This window comes from Tamandua tetradactyla, chromosome 1, assembly GCF_023851605.1.
Source record: "Tamandua tetradactyla isolate mTamTet1 chromosome 1, mTamTet1.pri, whole genome shotgun sequence".
Lineage (NCBI taxonomy): Eukaryota > Metazoa > Chordata > Mammalia > Pilosa > Myrmecophagidae > Tamandua > Tamandua tetradactyla.
In genome coordinates, this window is record NC_135327.1 from 13,139,154 (window position 1) to 13,159,696 (window position 20,543).

The following is a 20,543-nucleotide window of genomic DNA, read 5'->3' on the forward strand; positions in this document are numbered from 1 at the left end:
ACCACCCCAGTCTCCTTTATTCCATCCCCTTAATGTTCTTCAAAGCATGTAAATGCCTAATTGTGTTGAATTGACAAGTGAATTTCATGCTACAAAATTTTTAAAATAGACACAGACTCACTTTGTGTTGTGTGTAGATATAAAAAAATTGAAGACACTTGGGTTGGGTGTCCCCATCAGCCCCTCCAGATGCACCCTTCTCCATGCCCGAGGAAGCCCACCCACCTGGGCTGCATCACAGCCATCCTCAAACTTGGGCTTTCCGATTTGGGGGTTCTGGGTAATGGGGAGCATCATGAGGGGGAAGCCCAGCTCCTGCCAGCTCTCTCCATATCACGCCTTCTCGAGATGCTAATAAACCTGCCTTCTCCTGTTCACTGCAGACCTAGAGATGGTAGTAAGTCCCTGGTTTTGCTAGTCCCAGGGTACTGAACCATTCCTTGTTGGTTCTCATGTGCCAGTGGTTCTCAAAATGGGTCCTCAAAACTCCCTAAGAGAGTCATAATACATGGTATTTGCTTTTGTCACTGTGGTGACATCTGCACTGACAAGGCAAAGACAATGGTGGGTAAAGCAGCTGTCACCTTGGCAAAACCAATGCAGTGGCACCAACTGCACATGTAGTCACTGTGTTCTTCGCCGCTTTGCACGTACAATGAAAATAAAATCAATGCGGTTTCGATTTAAAATGTCCCTGATGAAGCAGTAAAATATATTAACTATATTAAATCTCAACCCTCCAGTGCACATCTTCTGAATATTCTGTGTGACAAAATGAGAAGTCTTTGATGTTGCAATCTGCATCACTCCTGAGATTCAGTTGTGAGCTAAGCAAACTTCTTCTTTCATAACTAACCACTTTTACTCAAAGAACGACCAACAACCAGTGGTTACTCGACCGGAGCATTTAGTAGACATTTCCTCTAAAATGAACAGCAAGACCCTCTCACAACTGACAGTATTTGTTGCTAATGATACAGTTTGAGCTTTCAAATGAAAATTAGAATTTTGGAAAGCTTGCATCGGTCACCACGAGTTTATGGCTTCTCCAGCGCTTGAAGACTTTTCTGGTGAGATTAGCAATTAAATTGCAATTATTTTTTTATATTGTATAATGAATATATTAACATTTGGAAGCTCTGCATAACTCAGGGAAACAAAATTTTCCAGGAGACTAACATGTGATGCTAAAAAATCAGACATGGGGAAAAGTCAGTCAGAATGTAAGACAAACAATGTACTTTAATGTAACAGAGTCAGAAAAGTTAAAATTTGATAAATTTTCAGATTCCACATTGCAATTAACCTCTAATAAACCATCACCTGTTGAGTTTCAGAGGGGATATCAAAGAATATCCATAATTTATCTGAAAAGGTTATTAAAATACTCCTCCCTTTTCCAACTACATATCTGTATGAGATTAAGATTTCCCTTATTTAATCCAATCAAAACATGCTACAATAGACGCAATGCAGAAGCAGATATGAGAACCCAGCTGCCTTTTATTAAACGGCATTTTCAAAGATTTGCAAAATTATAAATAAAACAGCTCTCTCTTGCTGTTATTTTTTATTTTGGAGAGGATGGTGATTTTTAATGAAAACATTTATGTTAATGTACGTGGTGGTTTTACAATGTCCTCCCATCCTTCGCTGCTCCTCCCTTCAAGAGGCTGAGCTTCATTCCCCCTCCCCGGGAGTGGGCAGGACTGAGTGAGTCACTCCTAATGGGGCAGAGTATGGTCCAAGTGACGGTCTGTGACATTACAGCTAAGCCGAGGTCATAAAAGGCACTGTAGTTTCCTCCTTGCTCTCTCCCTCAAGTCGCCCACTAAGAAGGAAGCCAGCTAACATGCTTTGAGGACACTCAAGCAACCCAGTGGAGAGGCCCACGTGGTGAGGAAGTGAAGCCTCTTGCCAACAAAACCAAGTGGTGCGCCATCTTGGAAGTGGGTTTTCCAGGCCCAGTCAAATCTCCAAGAGAGACTAGAACCACCCGGCTAAGCCATTCTTGGATCCCTGATCATAGAAATCGGGGGAGATAGTAAATGTTTATTGTGTTAAGCTGCTAAGTTTCTTGGGTGCATGGGCCAGGAATCAAAAACTGCTAAGTTTGGAGGTAATCGGCAATGCAGCCATAGATAACTAGTACAACAGATAATGGGCTTACTATTTTTCAAATGAATTTATGAATATTAATTCCTAATATGGTAAATGTCAATAGTTATAACCCAATTAAACAAACACTCATAAGCATTTTCAGTTTTATTTAAGAGAATAAAAAGGGACTTGAGACCAAAAGTTTGGGGACTAATGTCCTAAATTCTTTGTAAGTTGCCACTTTATTAAATTCTCCTCAAAACATCTGATTTGAGAGCACCATTTTTTCTCTACCTAGACTCTGACTGATACACCACCACCAAAATATTATCTCTCCTCATTGCTGTTCATTGGAAGTGTGCGTGATTTTATTATTTTATTTTTCTTCTTAATATTTCTCTTTTTCGGTACTTCTAAATTTTTCTACAGGGATGCATTAATTGTATAATCAGAAGAAAAGAAATTTCCCTCTTCAAAATCATCAGAAGCAAGAGTTAGAACTGTTTCCCCGAGGTGAGCCGGCGGCGCCCAATGCGTCCTGCGCGCCCAGGTGTCCGGGAGGCATCTCAGGGCTCGGGGAGGGGTTTAGGGGTGGGTGGGGAGTGAACAGTTTCCAGCACCCCCAGGCCACCCTAGCCAGAATAGCTCTTTGATCTTTTTACATATTGGGTTTCTGTGTATTTCATTTAAAGAAAAGTTTCCACTGCTTTAAAAAAAAAAGTCTGAAAATCCAGAACATCTGGAGAGTTAAATTTAGACTACAGAAGAATCGCAAAAAAATTTTTGACTGTGAATGAGGTTTCCATGAAGAGAACCTTCCACATTCAGAAACCCTGACAAGGTAACAGGCTCAATTGTTCCAGGGGAGGCAAGGGGATGTGGTCTTGGAAAGAAGGGACAACGGCTTATGTAGGGGCCCCCAAAACAAAGGGCCAGAGTCCCCAGGCCCAAAGATACACAAATAGGAACCCCAGCTGAGTGGTTCCCCTGGTTTTCTAGGGAAAACAAGAGTGGGATGTGCAAGAAGGCTTGGAGGTTAAAAGCACGGCCAGCTGGTCTGGGTTCGAGTCCTCCGCCTGACGCTTAAAACTTGCGAGACCTAGGCAAGTGATGGAGCCTCTCTGAGCTCCAATTTCCTCATTAACAAAATGCGGTTTGGGAATGTAAAATGGCGCAGCCGGCTTGGAAAACATTTTAGCAGTTTCTTAAAAAGTTAGACATAAACTTAACATATGATCCAGCAATTCTACTCCTGAGTAACTAATGAAAACATATGTCCACACAAAGACTTGCACACAAATGTTCTTAGAAGGATTATTTATAATAACCAAAGAGTGGAAACAATTCTAACATTCATCCGCTGGTGAATCTGTGCAATGAATACACAGGGCGCTGGGAAGGAAAGAAGCTGACAGAACCAACAACTGGACGCACCTCAGAAACCTCATGCAATGTGAGAGAAGCCGGTCACAAGAGATCACCTACAGTATATGAAATGTCCCCAAAAGATAAATCTAGAAAGGCAGAAAGTAAATGAGTGGTCTGGTTTGGGGGTGGAGGTGGGAAGGAGGGGTGACTGGTGGTAGGTAGAGGGCTCTTTTTTGGGGGTGACTGAAATATTCTAAAACTGGACCATGGTGATGTTTTCACAACCCTGAAAATTTACTTAATGTTATTGCATTGCACACTTAAAATGGGCAAGATTTATGATGTGTAGATTAAACCTCATTAAAGCTATTTTTTAAATGGGGTTTGAATCTCTCCCTGAGAAGGATGCTGTGAGGATTCACTGAGAAAGGCATGTAAAGCAAGCTGCCTGGCACACTCGATAGATAATCATAATCAGGATAATCAGAATAGATACAAATAGATTATGTAAATGTGGAATCATAATGTAGAATAACAGCAACTTGTGTCACTTCAATAGAGCTTACCATTCCACTTTAACATTTATTGACTCAATTTAACCCCCAATGACTTCAGGAGGGAGGTGTCTTAGTATCATCCCCATTTTGACAGATGGGGAGACTAGGGCACTGAGAAGTCAAGTAATTTTCCCAAGGGTGCACAGCCAGTAAATGGTAGAGCTGGGCTTTGAACCCTGGACGATGAGGTCCAGAGTCCAGGCAGGTGCTGAGTTACTACGTGAGCTGGTAATGGTTCTAGGGGATGTGAAGAAAGGATTCAAGGACAGCTCCAAATCCTGCAGGATTGCAAGGCTGGTCAGGAAAGAGCATTCCAGGCAGAGAGAAGTGACTGCCTGTGCCATGGTGGCAAGGTAAGAGGGCACAGGGCACTCTGGGAGAGCCTCCAGGAGCTGGAGTTGGCTGAGTCCAGGGCGATGCCAGGCAGTGGGGAAAGCGAAGGAAGCAAAGGCAGGTGGGAGGCCTAAGAAGGTCACCAGTGCCTGCTGGGCTTTAGCCCGAGGGCACTGGGGAGCCAGAGCAGGAAATTCAGTGAGCTCCCCAGAGCTGCCTTTCTCTGGGAAGGACTCAGATTCCCCAGGCAGGTGGGAAGGTGGGGTGAGGGGCTGACTCAGTGCTGCAGAGAGCGCCCCACGCTCCCACCCCGCTGTGAGCAACCACCCTGCAGCCTCCCAACACCAGCTCCCAAGCAAGCAGAAGCCCTTCCCAGCCATCTGGGAGCAGCGGGCTCTGTCGTGCTGCCAGGAAGCTGAGCGCAGCCTGCAGCGAGATGGCGGGCTGGCTGACGGCGGCCGCACACTCCACCCCCACCTGTGGGCCCCAGGACACCTCCGGGTCCCACCCCACAGCCTGCCACGGAGCACAGGCCACTGGCACCTCACTGGGTGGTGCCAGGGGCCCAGCCTGTGGGATCTGGCACTTTTCTCATTCAAATTTAATACATATACCCTTCCACCCTCCCAGCTCTTTCATTTCTGCACATCTGTTCTAGACAAAAATGTGCATATGTGCCCAAAGGTTCACTGAGGCAAAGACAAAATTACCAAAAAAAAAAAAAAAAAAACAAAAACCCTACATGCCCATCAATAAGGAAACAGTTCAAAACATTCCAGTGAATCCATACTACAGCACACTATGTAACAGTTACAAAGAATGACACAGATCTATCACATTGTACATAGACAGGCATGGAAATTCTCCAAGATATATTGGTGGGTGTCAAAAAGAAAATTGCAGAAAAATCATCCAGGATGTTATCACTTAGGTAAAATCTTAGGGGAAAAAATGAGACGGAGAAAAAAAAAAGAAGAAACCTGGCTCTACGTCTTTCCAAGTAAGCGAATGAGAAAAATGCCTGGAAGGAACGCATCAAACCAACACGGTAATGATCCCAGAAGGATGGCAAGAGAGAGGAGGGGCTCTCTACTCTACACACTTCTCTGTTGTTCAGTTTTTTCATTGTGTTGTTCTTTGTGTATTATTTGGGTTCTTAAAAAGACAAAACAAAATCTGTAAAAAGAAAAAAAAATATATATATATATACACACACACACACACAGAGGGAAAAAACTGTGTGAAAATCATCACCATGCTGGTGCAGAGTCCAGGGTAATTTTTCAAAGAGCTGTCACAGCCAGGCTCTTACATAATTCCTGCACACTGCCTTGAGTGCAAATGTTCCAAGATCCCACTTTACAGATGAAGACTCTGGACCCAGAAGGTGAAATAAGCTGCTCGAGGACACACACACAATGCTGAGTTGCCACTGGTCCTTGGACTCTGAGTTGAGTGCTCTTTCTAACGAGGTACATGGCACACACCGAGGGGTGGGGCCCGGGCAGGGGGCGGGAGGGAGGCCCCATCCCCAGGCAGATGCTCTGGGCCAGCACAGCCAGCTCAGAGTCTCAGGGAAGGAAAGTGGGGCGTTGTCAGGGAAGAAGGGAGTAAAAGATGATGGTAAAAGAAGAGCTGATGAATTGCCGCCCCCGCCAAAAATTAGACATCATGATGTGCCGCCCCCAGAGTGGGATGGGGCTGCCACGTCACTTGGCAAATCACACGTGGGAAGAAGCCTGGCAGGGCCGTGTCCCCTGAGCCTGAGATTTCATGCTTCTTTGTGGGAGCCACTCATCCCAGGCTCTGAGCTGAACCATTTTCAGCTGAGTGGTCCTTAGAACTCCCTCTGTCTGTTTCCCAGAGCTCTCTGTAGCCAGGACAGAAATGGAACTGTGCTTCTGAGAGGGTTCTAGAACCTAAGCAGCAATATGCATAAAACCCAACCCCCTATTCTGCCATATGTGCTAGCACCCCTCAGTTCTTTGATGGACTGCTTCCGTAGTCTAGAGGGTGTGTGGAGCCAAGAGGCCAGAGGGACCTGGAGACAGGGCTAGGCGCCTCCAAGGACAGTCAGAAAGGCCTGGTGTGTGCAGGGGTGCACCAGAGGCTGCAGAGGAGAATGCAGGACACGTGCACAAACCTCAGCTGTGCAATGAGCAGGCATGACCTCCTCAGAGCACACTCACAGGAGTGGTTTGGCCAAATTGGTCCTCCACTCATCCTCACAGCAGGAGGCAAACTCCGAGGGCCATGAGGACACAGGCAAGAGCCTGGCTCCCGGGGACTCTGATCCTGGCTCTGTCGTCTCAGTCGAGGTTCTAAACCTCTCTGAGTCTCAGTTTTCCCATCTGTAAAACGAGTATTATTATATATGCCCTGGGGTATCATGAGACCGGGACATATAACATAATAATAAGTAAACAAAATAGAAGAACTAGAGGGCATCTATAAATCTGGAAACCTAGATTATATGTGTTTGTGTTATCATTATTCATTCATTCTCTTTATAGGTTGAAAATGTCTTCGACAACATAATATATATTCAACTATGTTTCCAGACTTTATGTATACCCTATACTTGAAATAAAATACAGTAGCAAGATAATGATCATGTAATATCAGGGACCATGGCCATGAACTTCAGGTGTATTACCTGATTAATATTTGCAGCAAGCCCTTGCGGTGGATCCGAGTATTATCCTCATTTTCTAGAAGCAGAAGCTAAGGCATTGGGAGCCAAAGTGACCTGCCTACTTGCTGTGGTCACCTGGAGAGTGGCTGACAAGGCCAGATTGAGACTCAGGTGGACTACTGCACCAGTCTCAAAGGATTATGTACCCTAGAAAAGTCATGCTTTAATCCTGATCCATCACGTGGAGGCAGCTGTTTCTTTTAATCCCTATTCTGCATTGTAGGCTGGAAGCTTGATTAGATTATCTCCATGGAGATGTGACACCCAATCGTAGATACTGACCTTCGATTAGAGGAAATGTGACCCCACCCATTCCAGGTGGGTCTTGATTAGTTTACTGAAATCTTTCAAAAAAGGAAACATTTTGGAAAGAGCCACAAGAGCTCATGCAGCCAGAGACCTTTAGAGATGAAGAAGGAAAATGCCCCCAGGGGAGCTTCATGAAACAAGAAGTCTGGAGAGAAAGCCAACAGATGCCTCCGTGTTTGCCACGTGCCTTTCCAGTTGAGAGAGAAACCCGAACATCAACAGACTTCCTGAACCTCTTTTTCTGGATGCCTTAATTTGGACATTTCTATAGCCTTGCTTTAATTTGGACATTTTCACAGCCATAAAACATGTAAATTTGCAACTTAATAAATTCCCCTTTTTAAAAACCATTCCATTTCTGGTATATTGCATCCCAGCAGCTGGCAGACCAGAACAACCACCTTCAGAGCCTCTGCCGGTGACCGACACTCCACTGATACCTGCAGGGACAGCTCTGAGGGCACCACGCTCGGGCTGGCACACAGGAGGGGCTGAAGAAAGGGCCAGCCTCCGAGCACCCAGCTCTCAGAGAAGGGAAAGCAGGTCTGATCAGGTTGCCACTCCATCCCCACATCCAGAGGGTGATGGGCAAGTAGTGGAGTTTCAGTAAATTTTGTGGGAGGGAAGGAAAAGTCTGATCACATTCATTAGCCCAAAGCTGGAATTCTCGTCTCCCATTCCTTCTAGGATGAATCCCGGGACCTCCCCAAGGCCATCCACTTCCTACCACAAGCGGGGCTGCCCAAACTTGGGGGAGGCGCTGCAGTTGCAGCCGGCGGGCCCCGGAGGCCGGACCGGAGAAGAAGGTGCAGGAGACGGGGTAGTACGGCAGGAGACGGGGTGGGACGGCCTACCTTCCTCGGCGTCGTTGCGCAGCGAGGCCTCCAGCAGGGCCACGCTGGCCTCGAACGACACTTTCTTGCGGCGGCCGCCCGCGCTGCGCTTCCGCTCGTGCTTGCGCTTGCGGTGCTGCAGGTCCTGCTCGTACTGCGCCCACTTCTTCAGCTGCTGGGCCCGGCGCTTCTGCGCAGCCCGCAGCCGCTCCAGCGTCGGCACCTTCTCCAGCAGCTGCAGCTCGGTCAGCAGGTCCACGTGGCTGGCCATGGCCACCGCCTCCCCACGCCCCGGCCCGGGGCTAGCACGGCGCGCTGGGGGCCCGCGGAGCGCGGGGGCGCCTGGAGGCCTGGGGCCTCATGGTGGGGCCTGCAGAAGGGAGAAGCACAGGAGGAAAGGCTGTCAGGCTGGGGAACCCGGACCCCCTTTCTGTCACCCCACCCCAGGTGTTCGGATCCCTTCAGACTTTCCAAGGCTGTGCACTTACAGGGTTGCCCGGTGCGGCAGCCAGGAGCGGCTATGCAAATTTAAGTTAAAGTTAAAGAAAATGAGAAATGCAGTTCCTCGGTTGCACCAGCCACATTTAAAGTGCACAAGGGCCACGAGCGCCTAGTGGCTACCATTCTGAACAAAATAGCTAAAGAACATCTCCGTCATTCCAGAAAGTTCTATCGGGCAGCACTGTTTTTCCACTTCTAGCCACAGCCGCCTTAACAGGAGCTCATGCTTCCGCTTTCTTACATAAAACCAGTGGACTCTGACGATTTGGGAATGTGGACGCTGGAGCGAAAAGGGACACAAGCAGGCTTAGAATATGATGGGGAGGCAGGTGGCTGCCACAGAGACCGCAAAGGCTGGGGACACAGCAACGCACAAACAGAGGGTCCTCGGAAATGTGAACATGGAACCCTTCTGCTCAGGCCCCCTTGGTTCTGCTCATTATGGGATGCAAGTTGCTCAGGAGATGGGAGCGACAGCCCTGGGAAGAGACCGGAGGACATAACACACTGTTGCAGTGGTTCCAAAGTGAGGTCGGGAACCCTGGGGGCACTCCCTGAGACCCTTTCAGGGGACCCACAGGGTCAAAGCTATTTTCATAACTATTACCATGACGTTCTTAATCTTTCTGCTCTCATCTCACAAGTGTACAGTGGTTCTCAAAACTATACGTGTGAGATCACACAGATTAAAATATTTAAGTAATGCCATTCTTCTCAGTAAACTCTTTTTTCCTTTGGGAAAAGAGTTATATTTTTTCAAAAAAAATGTTACATACTATGAGATGAATGTTATATTTTATAACATAATTTCATAAAAAATGTTATGCTATAATAACACAATGGGTTTATTGTGATTTTTAAAGGAATTGCTAGTAAATATTTTTTAATTTGCCAGCTGTAATTCCTAATAAGGCACTTTTTTTTTGTATGCAGTATGGTGGGGTCACATTTCATTATTTTTCCATGTGAGTATCCTGTTATTGAAACACCATTTATTGAATTTTTGTTTGCTTGTTTTGGGGAGAAGTGCATGGATAATATGGTAAATATCGATATATATGATCCACAGAAGCAAATATTTTTTTTAACTTTTTTTATTAATTAAAAAAATTAACAAACAAAACATTTAGATATCATTCCATTCTACATATACAATCAGTAGTTCTTAATATCATCACATAGTCGCATATTCATCATTTCTTAGTACATTAGAAGCAAAGCTTTTTGGGGTCCTCAATTTAAGAGTACACAGGATTCACAAGACCAAAAAGTTAAATAATTGCTGAACTACTGTGACCTGGATAATCTTAATTGAAATTGCCCCCCACAGATGATCAAAATCACCCCTCTTGCTCTCACCAGTTCTTGGACAACATGAAGTCAACAAAATTTCAGATGCTACAGACAACTGGTGACCCCCGCGGACTCGCAGACGTGGAGGGAAGAGGTTTAGAACATGGAAGGAGGAGGCTTGAAACAACCACTTAAACGTCTCTAAGCCTCATTTCCCACACCTGTTCAATGTCCTATCTGCTGCCCACCTTTTACAGGATGTCCAGGGAATAAAAAGAGCTGGTCAAAAAATTATATCTTCTAGCAAAGAGACAAGCTTGGAGGAGAGGGAACAAGGAAATATAAATGCAGCGCCTCTGGAGACCAGCAAGCCAGGCTGGTGAAAACTCAGGGGTTGTTGGACAGCAGAGAAAGACTGGCACAATCTCCGTCTGTGCAACGTGGAAATGCCTGCTGTCACGAGGTCAGGATATCCTCGGGCTTCGGGAAGCAACTGTTTATCTCCTGGGTCTCCTGTTTCTCCCCTGCCTGTGGGACTGCCCTTCCTTGGGAGACAGAAGATCAGGGTTCAGCTTTAGCCCGGACCCTCAGAGCTCAAACTGGATCTGATTCTTCCTCAGGTCACCGCTAGCCCTGGGCCTAGAGAGGAAAGCACACCAGGCACAACGGGCAAGGGGCTGGTTTGACCACACTCATGGGGCAAAGTCCCAGGGGTCCAAGAGGGGTAAACTTAAGCCAGGGGTAAGGCTCGGCAGAAACAAGCAAACCATCTGTGGCTGCCTTTTAGTTTAGTTGGGCTTATTTTTTACACTTAAAACAACAGAGAAATTTATTCTCTCACAGTTCAGGAGACTAGAAGTCTGAAATCAAGAGGCCGGCAGGGCAGGTGAACTCACTGCCCTCCCCTCCACGTGGGACATAACCCCAGGGGAGTGAGTCTCCCCAGCAAAGTGGGGCGTGACTCCCAGGGCTAAGTCTGGCCCTGGCACCGTGGGAATGATAAAACCTTCCTGACCAAAAGGGAGAAGAGAAATGAAACAAAACAAAGTTTCAGTGGCCGAGAGGTTTCAAAGAGAGTCAAGAGGTCATCCTGGAGGTTATTCTTATGCAGTATATATATCCCTTTTCAGTTTTTGGTGTGTTGGAGTAGCTAGAAGGATATACCTGAAACTGTTCAACTGCAATCCAATAGCCCTGATTCTTGAAGATGACTGAACAACTATAGAGCTTTTAAGGGGTGACTGTGTGACTGTGAAAATCTTGTGCGGACAGAGGGAGTAAGAAAAAAAAAAAAAGACAAAAAAATAAATGAATAATGGGGGGATGGAATGTTTTGGGTGTTTTTTTTACTCTTATTTTTATTTTTATTTTTGGAGGATTAAAAATGTTCAAACATCGACTGTAAGGACAAATGCAAAGCTATATGATGATACTGTGAAAATTTGTAAAATTTAGATGATTATATGATATGTGAATTTATAATATAGTGCAATAAACTTGCATGAAACAAAGAAAAAGGCCGGCAGGGCCATCCTTTCTCCAAAGGCTCCAGGGGAGAAGAATCCCTCCTTGCCTCTTCCAGCGACTCCTGGTGTTCCTTGGTTTGTGGCCACATCCCTCTAATCTCTACCTCTGTCTTTTTTTTTTTTAATGCAATTTTAGTGGGATATCTTCACATACCATATAATCATCCAAAGTATACAATCAGTGGCCCTCAGTATCATAATAGAATTGTGCATTCATCCCCGCAATCAATTTTTGAACTTTTTCGTTAAGTTTTGCGCTGTGATCTCGGCCTTACCCCCATTCCAGCCTAGTGTCGTGGGTGCTGGTCACTGAGGTCCCCCAAACAGCTGACCCAGATAGTTCCTGGCTGCTTACTAGCTGGCCCTAGAGGACAAACTAAATTCCACACCTCCCTACGCCACTGCCTTGCCCCCTCGTTTGGTTTTGATTTTTTATTTTGAATGCCTTGCAATACTTTTTGAAAAATTTTTATTAGTTAAATTTTTTTTTTCTAATTTTGAGAGAACTATAGATTCACATGTAATTGTAAGAAGTAATATGGGGATCTCATGTACCTTTTACCCAGTTTCTCCCAATGGGAGCCTCTCGAAAACTATAAAACAATATGAAATTGATATTTTAAAATTTGTAAAGAGAATCCTCCCCTCCGTGACTCTCAGTGGTACAGGGACAAGGTTTAATGTAACATGGCCTCATATAGAGAACAAGTTGTATCCTTTTCTTTTAGAATCTTTGAGATTTTCTCCAGCGCTAATAGGCCCTTCAAACCTTATCAACAGGCCACTCTCCCTACAAACAAAGGGACAGCGGTGGGCGTGGGGCTCTGAGCCTTGTCTGCACTAGGGCAGAATGCAATGACACTGTTTTGTTTTCTATGGGTTTGTTTTCACAGTTACTGTTTATTTACCATAATGATATAAAACTTCCTTTTTAAGTAACTCCTATTTCAGCCAAAAACTGGCAACTTGGTAGTAAAGAAAAAGTAAATGATGATGGTATTTAGTGCCGGTAAAAGTTATGAGGGACTGACATTTGGGAAACCCGCCTTGCCAAGGAGCCTCATGACAACATCTGCCAAGAGACGCACTCGTTTTGATAAACATTTACCGGATACCCACCGTCTGCCAGGGCTGCGTCAAGAGCTGGGTATACAGCCGGGCAACAGACAGACCCGGTCCCTGCCCGCTGGATGGATGGCAAAACAGGCATGACGGAGTGGGGGATAACCTAGGAGCACAGAAACTGCGGGCGGTCCCAGGAACCCTGGTGTCCTAACTCCTGGCTCGGTGCTCCCTCCACACACCCCAGGCCAAGAGAAGGAACTTGCCCCAGTGCCCTCCCCAGCTCAGCAGGCTGCTGGGGCAAAAGAATTAAGGGCAGTCGCCCAGCCCCTGGAGAAAGGTGAGGACAACGCCTCCCAAGGGCCGTTAAAAGGGGACAGAGCACATTTTCTCTGACTTTGCCAACCCTGCCAGCCGCCCCCCTTGCCCCTCTGGGTTCCCTGAGCTGGAGCTGGGGCTCGAGGACAGCTCCCTCATGACTGCTGGTTTCCAGGTGACCTAGTTTCCCCCAATAGACCCACACACCTCCTCCCGCCCGCCCCCGTCCGAGAAAGCCCTGCTCGGTCTAATTAAAGAGTCGCCAGGGTTCTGCTAACACAGCAGCTGGGCGGCCTCCATCCCAGGGCACTGGCCTGGATGCTGGGGCTGCCCCACCAAAGCCCTGGCTCCACTAAACTGCGGACTTCCCCCGTGTGACACCTGGGCACACCTGACCACACTTCCAGAGAGAGCCCCAGATGACGATGGAACCCAGCCCAAACCGCCAGGTCCAGGAGAACAAGGCATCACTGTCACTTAAAGGGGGTCCCCAAGGAAGACCTCATTTAGAGGAAAACCAGCCGCATGGAGACACGGAGCCCAGTGCATTGTGAGAATATCCAGCTGGACATCCTACAGCGGACGGGACGTGTGGGACCACAAGTGCAGCCAGCGATCAGGCCAGTGAGGCAGAGGTGGGAGGGTCTGCAGAAGCCAGGATGGGGTGGCCCATTCAGGAAGCACGTGTGATGTCAGAAGAGAAAGTGGTGGCAGGGAAAATAGAGTGGGGTACTTAGTTTTTCCAACAAATACCTGTTTGAGGTCTGAGTGAACCAAAGTAGCTCAAGTGTGGCCAGCACTGGACGCCCGGTGCGGTAGGAACAGGCTGCTGGGGTGCCCTCACCTCTTCCCCCAGGGCCGTGAGCCCACCTCTAGTTGGTGATCGCCCAAATCTGACCTTCATTCCTCTCACCCTGTCCACCAACTCTCACTGGCCCCAAAGGGAGAAACAGAGTCCAGAGTCCCTCACACTGGGGAACAGAGCCTGGTGGGGGGGGAGGCTTGGGAGGGGGGAGGAGCCAGAATCCTTCTCCACCCTTCCATGGGCAGAAGGCTCTTTAGGGGAATGACTTTACCTCTGGGGAAACAAAAAGATAGGGCTAGGAGAGGGGGAAGGAAAATGCGGGGTTGGTGGTGGTCTCTGTAGCTCCCCCATTATCTCTCCATGCTGGGCTCTGACTGGACACAGGGATGGGTCCGGGAGCAGGCACATGTCCCAAACGGACAAATCAAAAGCCTGTGAACTGCCAGCATAGACCCCAGTTGCCACCACGCCCGCAGGAGACTGGCCTTTGGGTGGAACCAAAACTTGGAAGGCAGAGGAGAGAGACGGGACCCTCTGGACTTCCATTCGCACAAACCAACAAAAGCCCCTTCGTTGTTTAAGCCAACCGAACTGGACTTTGTTACTTACAGCCAAAAGCGCCCTACCATGGAGACACTTTTAGGGACGCAAAAATGGGGACACAGGAGAAAGTGTTGCCTGTAGCAAGATAAAGGGCCTCTTGCTGGATCTGTGGCCAGATACCTCCACTTCCCCTCCTGGGGTGGGAGAAGGGGACCCGGGGGTCCTCAGGCCTCGGGGCGCAGCTGGTTGGCACGTTTCTGAACTCGAGCCCAGTGCCTTGAGAAAAACAACACGCAGGAAGGTGGATTCAAATTGAAGAGACTTTAAAGCATGAGTCAGAAAGTGTTTGAAAGTTCACACTGCGCAAAGAAAATGTGAAGTTGCTTTTTTTTTCTCTCTCTTGTTCTTCGGCTATTCTTCTCCACACAATACTGGCAGCATCTGAAGGAAGGCCGTAAGAGCTTTCCCCTCGTGCTTCCTGTACCATTGAGCACGAGGGAAAAAGGAAAACTAAACAAACAGCAGCGGCTTTCCCTCCTCCTTGCAAACCTCGTGGGACCCACTTTCTCTCCTAAAGGATGCACACCCCCGCCCTCCCACAGCAGACTTCTTTGAATAACAGCGTCATTTTTTCTTAGCATAAAGATGGCTTCATCATGAGCAAAGTGACTGCTGAGGCCCTTCGTGCTCCAAATATTGGAATTAGAAACGAGCCTTGTCGGCTGGGCCCCATTCTCATGGGACTCCATGAACTACTGTCCTACCACTGCCAGGATGAACCTTCTAGACGCTGGGTATCTCCAGGTGAGAAATCTCCTGCAGCGCTCGGGCCCCCCCACAAGCTGCTCCCTAACTCTCCTCTCCCCTCGGCTGTGCTCCCTCGTTCAGACCTCCAAGTAACAGCCCTGGGCTTGGCCCTGACCTGTCATTGTCCCCTGAAGTCCATTTACTGCCCACGGTGGCAGAACTTTGGTGCCTGTGTAGGGAGGCAGGATTTAATAACAAGTTCAACAAGAACAAAGAGTGGGCAGGCAGCTAATGCCTGTGAGCTCTCTCAAGAAAAGAACCAAGTCCAGCATCAGGATAACAATGGGCCCGTAGACCTCCGTCTGCACTGGCTGGGCCATCCTGGGATCATAGGACCAAGCCTTGACAAAAGCCATGAGGATCAGCCGTGTTCCCAGCCTCCAGGGGACAGAGTTGGGATCGCTGGCACGGGCAAGAAGGAAAAATGCAATCAGCCTGTCATGAGGAGAAACTACCTAGTGTTGACCAACTCAGCAGAGCCCAGCCAAGGCATGATGCCAGGGTCTCCACTCCCAGGAGCTCCACAGCCACCCACAGAGCTGCCGAGAGAGGAGGTCCATGCTGGGTGGTCACTGGGACTGGCCAGGCAGAAAGATCAGCTGTATCTGGACTAAGCACACTAGCATACATATTTGCAGCCCAGCATATAACAACCACCAGGTTAGACAGCCTACACAGACCATTCCAGGTAGGCACTGATGCTGTTTTGGTTTGGTTCTGCCTGCAAAGGGGAGGAAGCTTTCTCAGGCTCAGCGCCAAGAAAACTTCAACGGAGGCCACAGCTCAAACAGATGAAAGGAAAGCCATGAGCATGTCAGTCTTCCACACTGAGCCCCCACCCCCACCCCCGCTGTGAACTGGAGCCCACGGAGAGGCCCACACTCTTGCGGGTTAGAATGTCAGTGTGGAGAGGCTGCAGGGGAGCAGGAAGGGGCCAAAGAGGGGGGCACACACAAAGTTGACATGATGTCTGCACACACAATGGTTAGTCACAGTCACGGGGCTAAACCCATCAGCCAAGTCTTCTAAAGGAACTTAGGTAATAGCTAAACACAGGGAAATGGGAGTCAAATTATGCATACAGTTCCTCCATGCTTGAGGTGAGTGTGGTCCACCCCCTCCTTCTGCAGGAAGAGCGAAACTCTTTTTTTGCAGCTGGAGGGATCGTTTTCCAAAGGAGGCCACCTTTGGCCGCGGAGCACCCTCCTGGGCTACACACTTATTAAATGGGATGACCATTCATTGGCTTGGCTTGGCCATTCATTGGCTTGGCTTGGCATGGCCTCTATCTCCTCTGCCTCCCTCTGTCTGTGTGACATCCTTAGAGAAGCTTTCCTCTCTCGTGCCAACCTTTAGGTTGGTGGTGGCTGCTTGGAGCACTAACGGGAGAGGGACTATGAGGCCACCTGGGATAGCAGGAGTAAGGAGTGTTGTGATCGATTAGCAATGTCTGCCACAGGTGAAGAAGTGGAGGCAGGTCCACACATCTGAGTATGCAATTCTGTTCTACATCATGCTTGCCTAAACCTGGATTTCAACACTTGCCTTTGCCTCATTGTTCAAAATCTTCATCTCGAACACAAATATCTAGAAAGTTTCCAGAACGAGTGGAAGGGCTCCTTAAACCCCATCATATTATCCACACACCACCACAAACTCACCATAGCCTCCATGGTAGGTAAGAATCAAGAATACCTTAGGTTCCAGTAGGCATGTCCCCAATAACCTGCCCCACGGGGTGGAATGAAGAACCGTAGTCCATCCCCTTGAGCTGACTGGGTCCAGGTGCTAGGAGGCAGTATCCTGAGCAGCTCAAACAAAGATGGCAGCCCCTGTGGCTGACTGTCTCCTTTCCCCACCCTGCTCCCGGAGTGTAGGGAGATAAGCATTCTGTTGGTAACTGGCCACTGCATTCTCGAAGGGAGAAGCCAAGGCATTGCTACCAGCCAACATAATACCCTTCTCCATTCAGACCCAGAACCACCCTCTTGTCCCTTCCAAGCATCTTGGGCTCCCGGCCATCACCAATATGAAGGAGGAAGGGGACTGAGACCCCTCTCCCCATTTCAGAAACCTCAAAAATATCCCTAGCATGCTGCCACCTCTCCTGCATCAGCGGCATTCTTAGCCAGATTAGAAAGCAGCTCAGATGGGATAAAAAGCTTTTCAAAAACAAACACTCAGACAAGTATATGTACACGCACGTTCATAGCAGCACTCTTCACAGCAGCCAAAATGTATAAAGCAGAAAAATGGATAAATAAAATGTGGTCTATCTATACAGCAGAATACTATTCAGCTATAAAAAGGAATGAAGCTGAAATGTAACCAACGTCTTCATCTCAACTCTAAAATGAAGGGCGGAGGGTTCACCATGAGGTTATGGCCAAGTGGCCACGGTGCTGAGGATCTGAGGTTCCACAACTGGAGAACAATTCAGAGGGAATCAACCTGCCTGCTACCACCTTTTCTCTATAGTCAGAGTGGTTCCGTTCAGAAGTCAAGATCTACCTCTAAGGAGACTCCTTTCTCAGCTGCGAGCCTCAGGTTTCCAACCTGCCCCCAACCTTCCAGGACACCACTGCATTCTTTGAAGATAAAATTTTGCAGAATGAAGGATGTGGTGACTGGTCTTCCACCTGCCCCTTTCCAGGGGCGGCCCTGTGCACCTCTCCAGGGGATGCCAGGGTTGACTGCTTCTTTTTGGTTGTTCCAGAGAGATTTCTTGCAACTAGAGGCTAAATATAATATGACACAATTGTCCAAGTAGAAAATACCAAAGAATCTATTTAAAACTTCCTAATAAACTGTAATGAATTACCTTAGCAAGATTGCAGAATAGATTAACACACAAACAAATGTATTTCCAAGAACTATCAATATACAGCTAGAAGCCAAAATTTAGAACAAAACACCTTATACTATAATTCCCAAAACTGAAATATTTGGATATAAATATAAAAAGATATTCAGGATCTGTATGATGAAACCTTCAAAAATCTGATAAAAATGATTAAAGAATTTACAAATTAAAAAAGAAGGAATGAAGTACCAACAAACGCTACGACATGGATGAACCTCGAATATATTATGCTACATGAAAGAAGTCAGACACAAAGGGTCATGTATTGTAAAATTCCATTTATGTGAAGTATCCAGAATAGATAAATCCACAGAGCAGACACAGATTGTAGGTTGTCCAGGGTTGGGGGAAAGGGGTGTGGGGAGCAACTGCCTGATGGGGAAGGGAGTTTACTCTGGAGTGATGAAAAGGTTTAGGTACTAGGTAGAAGCGGTGGTTGCAGAATAGAACATTGTAAATGCACTAAATGCCACTGAATTGTTCACTTTAATCTTATGTTATGTGAACCTCACCTCAATAAATCATTTTTTAAAGCTTTTCATATAGTTTGTTCTCTGAAGATGAAAGAATAATTCCAAAAAGGCAGAGAGTTGAGCTCCAAGAGGGAAGTCCTACTCTGGAGAAAGAAAGAATGAGAAGGGGCCAAGGCAATGCAGAGAACAGACACTAATACATAAAAGGAGAAGAAGGAACTAGGAAAAAAACTTTAAAAGAACCATAAGTGCTTTAAAAGATTCTTCCTCATGAGATGCAAGATGTCCAAAAATCCATGCCATCAGTGATCAGAGAGAAAAGAGGATAAACGTTTTGGCTTAGAAACCACACAGACCAATTTGTAATAGAGCAAATACTTGCTGAAATCACTATAGAGCAATTTACACACAATGAAACCAAAGGTAAAAATCATAGACTCAATATGATATGTAGATGAGAGGAACCTAGAGGTAAAGAATGCAGGGTAATATGGCAGCTTCTGTGCGTATCACATCTTCCATGGGACAAACTCTTTACACATGGCATCTCTTGGAATCATTGTACCAACCCTGCAAGGTGGGTATTGTGCCCATTTCAAAGAAGAGAAAATTGAGACTCAGAGCTGTTAAGGAATGTGTAAACTGGGCTGATATTCTGGCAGTGTGTATCCGACCTCTCTTCCGAGTGACTGGGTATCTGTTTTGATTGGGCAGTGCCTGTGCGATAATAAAGCTTTTTAATATCTCCCCTAAATAAAAGAAATTTTTATTTAGGACCATTTTAGAAGATGGTCTACACAAGCATGACTGAGAGCAAGAAAAGGAGTTCTTGAAGGAGAATAAATGCAATATGCAGAGAAGGCATAACTGATTAAAGTCATAACTTCCCTTACTGTTGGAGCTGTCATCATTTTTAGAGGGTTGGACAAGAAATATATGCATCGTATCCTAAATGTCATAAAATCTGCCTTCCAAATTCCTTTGGGCCGCTTTTTTGTTGGGCACTTTCACATTTTCACTCTGTCCAACAGCTCCCAAACCAGATTCAGGACAGCTACAGCCTCTCTCCTCCACCCTCTGAGAGATGAAATTGTCAGTAAAATAACCCAGGAAGTTTTAAGATGCTCCGCTTTTTGGTGAACGAAGCTTCTGATGGATGGGCAGGTTCGGAAGTCCCTCAGTGCAGGATGTGTGACCCTCCAGATCACCACACAGAGAAGCATGCCGTGGTAGACCACAGCTGCCACGTTCCTGCTGGCAGATCCCCTCTTTGATCTCCAACAAAAGGCCCTTCACTTTGACTGCCCCCTCTGGGGAACACAGCACTCCAAGCAGATTGCTGCTTCCCCTCTGACCAGTTCTGTTTCCTTTGAACATGGTCAGTTCTCTATAAGTGGCGCTCCTAGCACAGTGGAATTTATGTCCCTGTGTTAAAAGCTCGGATTCGCTGTCCATGGCTTTGGTCTACTACTCTCAGATTTCTGAAACCCTAATATTATTTCAACCCTCTTGCTCATTTATCCAGCAAATTACTGAACACCCTCTCTATTTCATACCTGATGCTATCGACCAGAAACTAGTTTTAGGATTTTTTTTTCCTGGCAATTTTCTCCCCTCACCCACTCTCATTTTAAATGCAAACCCTCCTTCATTCAATAAATAAATATTTGTTGTCATATACAATGTGCGAGGCACTAAGGTAAGGGGGCTCTGAGGATCCCTTAATGAGCAGAAGCATTAGTCCAAGAGATTCAGCTTCTAGTGATAGCAGAGTAGCTCTTACTGGACCAACCTTCTCAGATAAAACTATTATAGACTCTGGAGAAAAAGTAAATTGATAGCCTGTCCAAAGGCACTAGATTCGTTTAATCCAAAGCAGGAAGAAACTGGAGGGAAGTCAAAACTTAGAAAAAAAAAGAAATGGCGATTTTTGTGTTTTTATAACTTTTTACCTGAGGGCCAGCTCTAGTCTATGCTGAACGTGCTGGCAGACCTAGTACATGGTGTATTTGGATACACACTTTTGAGGAACTAGAGGACAGGGTTCAGGCAACCAGCTGGGAAAGAAGAGGCCATCTCAGAAAAGAGAGAGTCACAAAATAGTAGCCCCAAATTCTGAGTATAAACTCTGCCTAAATCCCCCTGAATAGTGTGCAG

At 46.8% G+C, this 20,543-nt stretch overlaps 1 protein-coding gene and 1 long non-coding RNA gene across 3 annotated transcripts in view; one reads left to right on the forward strand and one right to left on the reverse strand.

Moving 5' to 3' along the window:
• Positions 1-8,480, reverse strand: part of PPP1R16B (protein phosphatase 1 regulatory subunit 16B) — a 66,220-nt gene extending 57,740 nt beyond the window's left edge. Inside the window, exon 1 of the mRNA XM_077168701.1 lies at positions 8,217-8,480. Within this exon, the coding sequence (XP_077024816.1) occupies positions 8,217-8,466 (250 nt within the window). The 5' untranslated portion in view covers positions 8,467-8,480. The remainder of the gene's footprint in view (positions 1-8,216) is intronic.
• On the forward strand, positions 1,826-3,387 carry LOC143690926 (uncharacterized). Of its 2 annotated transcripts, none has more exons than XR_013179279.1 (4): positions 1,826-1,933; positions 2,530-2,613; positions 2,793-2,941; positions 3,100-3,387. It is a non-coding gene; the product is annotated as an uncharacterized LOC143690926 (long non-coding RNA). The 2 variants fall into 2 exon arrangements; XR_013179280.1 differs by having other exon boundaries at positions 1,836-1,896.
• Positions 8,481-20,543: the final 12,063 nt, after the last annotated feature.